A 10,276-nucleotide genomic window follows, 5' to 3' on the forward strand; every position below is an offset into this window, starting at 1 on the left:
CGTCTATCGACAGTTGTCGCAGTGACATCATGAACATTCTATTGAAATGGTTACTTACATAGTGGAGAGCAACACTTATGCAGTTGTACTATGTGATATCTTTCATAAAAGCCCCGTTAGAAAGGATTACCTACACATACTGACCAGCATGTTATAGACAGAAGAGTGCTACAGAACAGGGCAGACCAATCTGATGTCCAGCCCACTCATTATCTCATCCAATCATGGCTAGCGGGAAGGTTGCTGGCTTTTTCTGTGACTAAACCAACTATGCTCGTCATTTAACAATTGTGTTCATATTTACAGGTGACATACAAGTTTGTTATTAAGACACATGAAGGTTCACATGTTCCAGAAGGGATTTCTGCCCAAAAATGAATTTTGATTTTTTTTAAAGTTCTCCTGTGAAGTAGTGATGCATGACATACACCTAGTTTCCTGAAACGAGTCACAATTGTTGTTACTGAGTATTGTTTGTTTCTTGAAAACAAGATGGTGCATCTCAAGAGATTTCATCCTGCAAAATGTCAAATAAATAATGTAGTATTCTCCCTCAGCTACTTCCTGGTAATCCACCTGGAGGGGAGCAGATCAGTCTTGTCTCTGACATTTATCCATTCCAAATTCCGCAGTAGCAGCACTTGGACAGCCAGAGCTTTTTACTTCCCATGCTTATGCTTTCATCGATCCGTCTGTTGGTTTGTTAGTGCACCCCCAACAGCTGAATCATGAGTATTGACGTACGTGTCAGTGACATTTCAGCCTCCACCGCCCAATCCCTCCTTCCTCCATCCATCCTTTCACAAGAAAAGCAAATGATGAAGTGTGCAGATGAAACCAATTAGATTGGATGTAACTAAGTGAATTGAATTGGCTTTTCTGCCTTTGTCCTGTGGCCCACCATGCAGGCTTCTTTGGGAAGTACCTGAATGAGTACAACGGTTCCTATATTCCTCCTGGATGGAGGGAGTGGGTGGGGCTGGTCAAGAACTCCCGCTTCTACAACTACACCCTGTGCAGGAACGGAGTTAGAGAGAAACACGGCTGCGAGTATCCTAAGGTCTGTATAATATCTGTGTGTGTGTGTGTGTGTGTGTGTGTGTGTGTGTGTGTGTGTGTGTGTGTGTGTGTGTGTGTGTGTGTGTGTGTGTGTGTGTGTGTGTGTGTGTGTGTGTGTGTGTGTGTGTGTGTGTGTGTGTGTGTGTGTGTGTGTGTGTGTGTGTGTGTGTGTGTGTGTGTGTGTGTGTGTGTGTGTTACTTCTCTGGTGCTGTGCTCTGCCTATGGCTGTGTGCACGATATAGTCTAGGGTTCAGATCTTACATCAGCCATCAACTATGACCCACTCTTCATTTCCCTACATTTACCCACTGTATCTTCTCTCAACATGTTTCCCAACGGCATAGAACTTACTTAACTCTCCTGTTTCCCAGCACCACCCCATAGCCTGTCCAGCACAACACCTGGCCCCAGTTTAGTTCTAGTGGTGCCTGCCAACTCTTTCCAGGAATGGGTTCCTCCCACAGTAGAGAGGGAGGGGAGGAGCAGGAACACTGCCCTGCAGATGTACACAACCTGTCCACTAAAGGCTCTATCTCCATCCCTCACGGCCACTGTCTCAGAGAGGGGGTGAGAGAGTAGGGGCAGGAGTAGTAGAGGAAAAGAGGAGTGAGGAACACTGACTGCATATTCCCCTTGGCTTGTTCTCAGAGAGGGGGTAAGAGAGTAGGGGCAGGAGGAGGAGAGGAAAAGAGGAGTGAGGAACACTGACTGCATATTCCCCTTGGCTTGTTCTCAGAGCACCATATGGAACCTTCTCCTTGACATTCCGTTGTCAGGTATTAATAGAGGAAGAGACCTCTCTGAAGAGGCTGTTTACGGCAATAGTATATTAGTTACACATCTGAAGTGTTTGATGAAACATTGTCCTGGAAAGGAAAAGGGAAAGGGGGATACCTAGTCAGTTGTACAACTGAATGCGTTCAACTGAAATGTGTCTTCCGCATTTAACCCAACCCCTCTGAATCAGAGGTGCCGAGGGCTGCCTTAATTGACATCCACGTCTTCGGTGCCCCGGGGAACAGTGGGTTAACGAAGCAGAACGACAGATTTTTACCTTGTCAGCTCGGGGAATTGATCCAGCAATCTTTCGGTTACTGAGAGAGCTAGCATGTGGTGACTTGCAAGAATATTTTTGAGAGAGTCCAGCTGATAAACAGACATTTGTGGAAAGTGTATTTACTGATGTCCCCTTTCATTGTGAGGATGTTAAATCAATATTTCATCTTCTTGCAGGACTACTTTACGGATCTCATCACAGAGGACAGCATCAACTACTTCCGTTCCTCTAAGAGGATATACCCACACCGGCCAGTGATGATGGTGATGAGCCACGCTGCCCCACACGGGCCGGAAGACTCCGCACCGCAATACAGCACTGCCTTCCCCAACGCTTCCCAGCACATGTGAGTGTCTGGAACGCACGTGCAAGCATGCACTGATGCACGAACAATGAAGTGGCTTTACTGTGTAAGGAAACAACATCATTCTGACTCAATAACATGAACCTTTTATGCTGTGATGTTTTCATGGAATGGCGGCTTAAATGTGAGGCTATCGGGTATTAAACAAGGTATCTTGCGCCAATAAGTAATGTCGAGAACTATATATGATTCCAAGATAAAGCAGTATTTTCAGTTCTCTCCTTTTCTCCGAATCTTCAAGGGAAAGCAGTTATCGGCTCCAGTGAACAATGTGTCACTTTCCCCCTGTATTCTCTCTCATTCTCTCACTCACTCGCTCTCCCTCTCTCTCTTTCCCTCTCCCCTTCCCTCTTTCCCTCTGAAAAAGAGAGGACTCCGATAGAGATGCCAGTTTAGATATAGGTTCAAATGTCCCGGCGTCGCAGTTTAGAATGGCCAGCAGGAGACAGGGATACAATCCACATTTTATTACCACACACGGCAAACAGGAAGAGGAGACGAGTAGCTGTGGAAGTGGTTTTATGGTCAGTGACGCACTAACACACGGTTGGGGTCAAGATGTGAGTTGAGGTGGAGGACAGGAGTTTATAGAGGTCGTCTCAACCTGCCCTCCTGGAACCACTAAAGAGCTGAGAGGCAGAGGGCTTTTTGCTGCTCCCAGGTAAAGCCTCTGATTGGCTGACTAGGTCATGTGATTCTGGTTGGACCTAGCAACCAAGTGTTTCAGGAGCAGGGCTGTGAACGTTGGGGGGCAGAGTGTCTGTGAACAATAGAAAGCCCATCCCCCCAGTACCTCTACTCTCTTCGGGGTAATAACGTTTCTTAAAGTTGTGTCTCTGAGAGAGGGTAAGAGAGGACCCTGAGAAGTACTCATGGGCAACTGTAAGGGTTTTCTACACCCTCCCTCCATCTTTGCACACACCAGTACTCTCATTGCAATCATATCCATCAGGGCTTGTCGGTGCCATTCCCAGCCTTGCTGGGTTGTGTGTGTGCGCGCTCGCTCGGTGGGCTCTCTCTCCTGCCTCTGAACAAACACTTGTTCACTTTCTTTAACACTGAAACACAGGCATACAAACAAACACACACGAATGCACACATCAACACACATTGTATCACTGCTCTGTGCTTTAGATGCAGAGGCATCCCATGAGGCACAATCAGCTTGTAGTGGCTGTGATCGCTGTATCGTGTCTAAGGCACCCAGCAGTGCTGCATCTGAACTGGGCACACTGTAGAGAACTGTATCCCACAGCCCTGCCTGGACACAACACTACACTACAACAGCCTGTTGGCATGTGTTGCTGTTGTAATTTGACCCCTGAAAGCCTGTAGCTGGGATGGGAGGCTGCTCTCTCGCCCCTACTCACCTTCTCCCTCACCCCTCAGGTGCACCCTGTCCCTGCTATCTCTCTCTCTCGCTCTCTCTCTGATAATGCCAAACTCTTTCCCCTCATCTCCTCCTCTCACCCTCTGTGGCCTTCCCTCTGTAGCTCTGGGCTGATGGTAAATGAAGGCAGTGATGCACATATCATGTACACTGTCAGAGATGGCACTGGCTGATTTCACTGCCTGTCGGTCCCTGACTGGGCCTGCTGGGAGATTACACTGGGATGGGTGGAGGGTGGAACGGGCTGGGAGAGGAGGGGGAGAAGGGGGGAGGTGATGGCTGATTCCTGCTTCCTGTAGAAAGTCACGTCCACACTGCATGTAGGACAAAACAAACAGGCATGCCCTCCGATACGTAACGGATAAACAGTCCGGGGCTTCGTCAGACTAATGTAAGGGAGAGAGAGAGGAATGATGGGAGGGTGGAGAAGAGACTGGAAAAAAGGAAGGGGGAAACAGAGTGAGGTGATGGATAGAAAGAAAGAAACGGGGGGAGAGAGAAGGTGAGCGAAGGGAATGAGGAGAACAATAGGGATATAAGATAAATGGTGATAAAGAGAGAAAGTAAAGAGAAAGATCAATGCGTGTTTGGCAGGTTGTTGTTAGTCCGTGGTCGTGATGAGCAGGGAACAAAAAGCAAGCAGCGGTCCATGTAGCCTGTACAGATCCAAGAATGGATTATTCTTGTCCTAATGGCTTTTAAATGTCCTGACGTTCTATTAATCACAGATTCATAACAAGTACCCCTCTCTCTCTCTCTCTCCCTCTGATGGTCTTTATAGTCCTGATATAGTCCTGATAGAACCTCTCACTCCAGAGCCTGGTGTTCCTCTCATCTGTCCCCTCTAACAGTGCAAACCCATTAGTTGGAGTGTCAGCTGAGCGCGCTCTAATGCCACTCTTGCTTGCTTAGTGGTGTGTTATTTTATGTGGTGGTGTTTATTTTTTAATTGCCTCAGTACTCTCGCTGTCTCCTCTGGAGAGGGCTTTTATTTTCTCTGTTTCAATCACGCTGACGGCCTGTCCTCCCCTTTACCGCTCTCTGAGGAACTTTTCACTTTTTACAGTGACTATGTTTTGAGTTTGGTCTCTCTCTAACTCACAGGGATTTTTCACACCAACTCTGCTCTCTCCTGTAGCTCCATGTGTTCTGTCCCTGTGGTCCAGACTGTTTTCTCAACCCTAAGAACCCCTCCAAAGAACCCCTCCTTGTCTTTCATGAATTCATCAGAACACCCTTGGCCTCTCTATAGTTACCCCAATAATCCACCATGTCAAATTCCTCTGTGCCCCTGTTCAGTTTACCCTGCTTAGCTACAAAGCTAGCATCATTTTCCTCCAAGTAATTACCTCCCTGCACCATGGAAACCTCCTCTTAACCACTCCCCCTCACTTCCTCCCCCCATCAAAGACCTTTTTGCCCCCTAAGTAGTCAAATCAAATCCCCCTTTTATTTGCACCCCCTCCACTCACCTTCCCCTGTAGCTTCACCCCTGCTTTCATCAAGCCATGGCGTCACAAGCCCTCTATGCCCCCTATCGCCTCCAATCTCCAACCATGAAATTCCTCACTTTTCCATCTTCTGTGCAATTCCGACTTCCACTCAGTTATTGGAAGTTGTTCTGTGTGGGAGAGAGGAAAACGGTTGATTGCCTTTGAGACCCAGTGGTGATTGTCCCTGACCCCAACAATCAGATTTTTTTCTCCCCTTTAAAGTGGAGATAGCTTAGTGGTTCAGAAGCAGCTGGGAGTCTTAGACGTGAGAGAGACTTGTGAGAATTGAACGGATTACACATTGTCCAATAAAGTGGAGACCCTGCATGGTGAAGGAGAGAGAGAAAAGGAGAGAGTGGAAGGGAGGGAAATTTAGAGTTTAGAGAGGACATTTTACTCTAAACCAGAGATAAACAAATGCAGCTGATCCATTATAACTGTGTTGCACAGCTTGCCCACACTCACAGCTGGGTTTTTCCACAAAATAAATGCCTTTTGTGTCCCTTTTATATTTTAAGTAGTAATTGAGCACCAATATTGGATTTTAAAAGCTTATATTAAATGAAGTGCCCTTTAATTAATTTAGAACACATGGAGAATTCAAAACATTTGATTTTGAATATTGAAAAGCCTTGCTAAAGTGCTAAAGTTCAGCATTTTGACTGTCCCTCCATCCACCCTGTGTCACTTCTAGGAAGATTTTAACCCACTTTCTCCAAGCTTCACCATCATTGTAAAGCCCTAGTTATTTTGTTGCTTTGACAAAGTCATTTCTGAAGATGATTTATTTAATGTGATTAGTGTTTCATTTAAGTCTGTCCCTCATTTTAAGGTCAACCCTGTTACGTGAACTACACTCTCGTTTTAACATAGTAAAAATATTTATTTGAAAAATATTTTCTTTCAAAGGAAACGTTGAACATCTCATAGTCAAATCATAGTGTAAAAACAGGTGAGTTGGTTCTATACTTTTGGGCCATTTCCTGGTGTTTTGTGGTGACAACCCTGTTACCCACAGATAGACAGGCTAGAATAACACGTCAACCCTGTTACCCACAGATAGACAGGCTAGAATACCACGTCAACCCTGTTACCCACAGATAGACAGGCTAGAATACCACGTCAACCCTGTTACCCACAGATAGACAGGCTAGAATACCACGTCAACCCTGTTACCCACAGATAGACAGGCTAGAATACCACGTCAACCCTGTTACCCACAGATAGACAGGCTAGAATAACATGTCTACCCTGTTACCCACAGATGGACTGGCTAGAATAACACGGCTACCCTGTTACCCACAGATAGACAGGCTAGAATAACACGTCAACCCTGTTACCCACAGATAGACAGGCTAGAATAACACGTCAACCCTGTTACCCACAGATAGACAGGCTAGAATAACACGTCAACCCTGTTACCCACAGATAGACAGGCTAGAATAACACGTCAACCCTGTTACCCACAGATAGACAGGCTAGAATAACACGTCAACCCTGTTACCCACAGATAGACAGGCTAGAATAACACGTCAACCCTGTTACCCACAGATAGACAGCTAGAATAACATGTCAACCCTGTTACCCACAGATAGACAGCTAGAATAACACGTCAACCCTGTTACCCACAGATAGACAGGCTAGAATAACATGTCAACCCTGTTACCCACAGATAGACAGGCTAGAATAACATGTCTACCCTGTTACCCACAGATAGACAGGCTAGAATAACATGTCAACCCTGTTACCCACAGATAGACAGGCTAGAATAACACGTCAACCCTGTTACCCACAGATAGACAGCTAGAATAACACGTCAACAATGTTACCCACAGATAGACCGGCTAGAATAACATGTCAACCCTGTTACCCACAGATAGACAGGCTAGAATAACATGTCAACCCTGTTACCCACAGATAGACAGGCTAGAATAACACGTCTACCCTGTTACCCACAGATAGACAGGCTAGAAATGTTTGAACAATTTCATTTGTTTTTGTGAAGCTTGCATTCAATTGCCACTCCCTGTTGCACACAACAAGCTTCAATTCCCCCTGTCACAAGGGGATCCCTCTTACGGTCAACCTTGTTACTTTATTTGGCACTTGAGATGGGAACATATGATTTTTTTATTAAGTTGCACATTTGCTCTTTATGACAATGTTAAAATTAGGTGAAATCAAATGTTTTCTTTTAGAGCAAGTTAAACTTCTCAAAGGGTAGCAAATTAGTGGATCGAGCCAGCTATCAAAGCCACAGCACAGAGCTAGGGGGAGAAAGAAAAGAGAGAGAAAGCAAGAGAGATAGGGAGGCAGTTACGGAGGGAGGGTGAGATGGAGAGAACCGTTGAAAGTGGAGGGGAGTAACTCAATCACATGATAAGAGCCATTTGTTTCCAAGAGATAATTCAGATGGTGGTGATGTCCCTCGCCTTGTCGTTTTCTGCTGTGTGTGTGTGTGTGTGTGTGTGTGTGTGTGTGTGTGTGTGTGTGTGTGTGTGTGTGTGTGTGTGTGTGTGTGTGTGTGTGTGTGTGTGTGTGTGTGTGTGTGTGTGTGTGTGTGTGTGTGTGTGTGTGTGTGTGAGTGCGTGCGTGCGTGCGTGCGTGCGTGTGTTTGTGCGTGCGTGTGTTTGTGCGTGCGTGTGAATGCGCAGGGCAAAGTAATGAATGTCTTTGCTCCTAGTCATTAATCACACACACACACACAACATCCTCCCACTGCACAACTCACAGGAGCCTCATCTCTCTGTGTGCCAAAAGGCAAGCCAGTTTTTTTAATTAAACCAATGACCAGCCACCAGCCCCAATTACACAGAGCAGTCCCGTCTTAGAATACATCCCCACCCTCCCACTGTCCTGATATATTATAGAATTACTCTCCTGGCTCACACAGGCACACACACACACATTCCCAGCTAACCATATTTTTACCCCAAAGCAGCCATGCATGTATATATATTTTTCACTGTAGACATTTGTCTTCTGTCCAATATAGAGTGCATTCTGAAAGTATTCAGACTCCTTCATTTAATTTTGCCAACATTTTGTTACGTTACAGCCTTATTCTAAAATGGATTACATTAATTTTTTTTAACTTATCAATATACACACAATACCCCATAATGACAAAGTGAAAAACGTTTTTTAGAAGTTTTTGCCAAAAAAAGTTTTTAAAAGTAATTAATTACAGTATTTACAAAATTTTATTTGGGCCATTTCCTGGTGTTTTGTGCTGAAAACTGAGCAGGTCGAGCATACCACGTCAACCCTGTTACCCACAGATAGACCGGCTAGAATAACATGTCAACCCTGTTACCCACAGATAGACCGGCTAGAATAACATGTCAACCCTGTTACCCACAGATAGACCGGCTAGAATAACATGTCAACCCTGTTACCCACAGATAGACCGGCTAGAATAACATGTCAACCCTGTTACCCACAGATAGACAGGCTAGAATAACACGTCTACCCTGTTACCCACAGACAGACAGGCTAGACATGTTTTAACAATTTCATTTGTTTTTGTGAAGCTTGCATTTAATTGCCACTCCCTGTTGCACACAAAAAGCTTAAATTCTCCTTCAATACCCCTTCAATCCCTCTCACGGTCAACCTTGTTACTTTATTTGGCACTTGAGATGGGAACATAGTATTTTTTTATTAAGTCCATATTATGGCAAGAACAGCTCAAATAAGCAAAGATAAATGACAGTACGTCATTACTTTAAGACACAAAACATGTCAAGAACTTTGAAAGTTTCTTCAAGTGCAGTCGCAAAAACCATCAAGCGCTATGATGAAACTGGCTCTCATGAGAACCGCCACAGGAAATGAAGAACCGGAGTTACCTCTGCTGCAGAGGATAAGATAATTAGAGTAACCAGCCTCTGAAATTGCAGCCCAAATAAATGCTTCACAGAATTCAAGTAACAGACACATCTCAACATCAACTGTTAAGAGGAGACTGTGTGAAGGGTGGATTGCTGAAAAGAAACCACTACTAAAGGACACCAATAAGAAGAAGAGACTTGCTTGGGCCAAGAAACACAAGCAATGGACATTAGACCGGTGTAAATTTGTCCTTTGGTCTGGAGTCCAAATTGGAGACATGTGGTTCCAACCGCTGTGTCTTTGTGAGACGCTTTGTGGATGAACGGATGATCTCCGCATGTGTATTTCCCACCGTAAAGCATGGAGGAGGAGGTGTTATGGTGTGGGGGTGCTTTGCTGTTGACACTGTCTGTGATTTATTTAGAATTCAAGGCCCACTTAACCAGCATGGCTACACAACATTCTGCAGCGACACGCCATCCCATCTGGCTTGGACTGTGGCAGGACTGTGACCCAACACACCTGTGTTGTCAACACACCCAACACACCAGACTGTGTACGGACTATTTTACCAAGAAGGAGAGTGATGGAGCGCTGCATCAGATGACCTGGCCTCCACAATCCCCCAAACCGCAACCAAATTGAGATGGTTTGGGATGAGTCAGACCTCAAAGGGAAGGAAAAGCAGCCAACAAGTGCTCAGCATATGCGGGAACTCTTTCAAGACTGCTGGAAAAGCATTCCAGGTGAAGCTGGTTGAGAGAATGCCAAGAGTGTGCAAAACTGTCATCAAGGCAAAGGGTGGCTATTTGAAGAATCTCAAATATAAAATATATTTTGATTTGTTTAACACTTTTTTGCTTACTACATGATTCCATATGTGTTATTTCATAGTTTTGATGTCTTCACTATTATTCTACAATGTAAAAAATAGTAGAAATAAAGAAAAAACGTTGAATGAGGGGGTATTCTAAAACTTTTGACTGATAGTGTGTGTAAATGTACTATTTAAGTTTTTCTTTTATTTACATTTGCAAAAATGTCTAAAACAGTTTTTGCTTTGTCATTATGGGGTATT

General features: G+C 44.8%; 1 protein-coding gene across 5 annotated transcripts in view; it reads left to right on the forward strand.

The window, feature by feature from the left end:
- The window catches only part of LOC129830087 (extracellular sulfatase Sulf-2-like), a 185,617-nt gene that overhangs the window by 151,911 nt on the left and 23,430 nt on the right, over positions 1-10,276 (forward strand). For all 5 annotated transcript variants that reach the window (XM_055892297.1, XM_055892296.1, XM_055892299.1 and 2 more), the window contains 2 exons: positions 909-1,060; positions 2,294-2,463. In XM_055892297.1, coding sequence (XP_055748272.1) covers positions 909-1,060; positions 2,294-2,463 — 322 coding nt within the window. The remainder of the gene's footprint in view (positions 1-908; positions 1,061-2,293; positions 2,464-10,276) is intronic.

This window comes from Salvelinus fontinalis, chromosome 31 (genome assembly GCF_029448725.1).
Source record: "Salvelinus fontinalis isolate EN_2023a chromosome 31, ASM2944872v1, whole genome shotgun sequence".
Lineage (NCBI taxonomy): Eukaryota > Metazoa > Chordata > Actinopteri > Salmoniformes > Salmonidae > Salvelinus > Salvelinus fontinalis.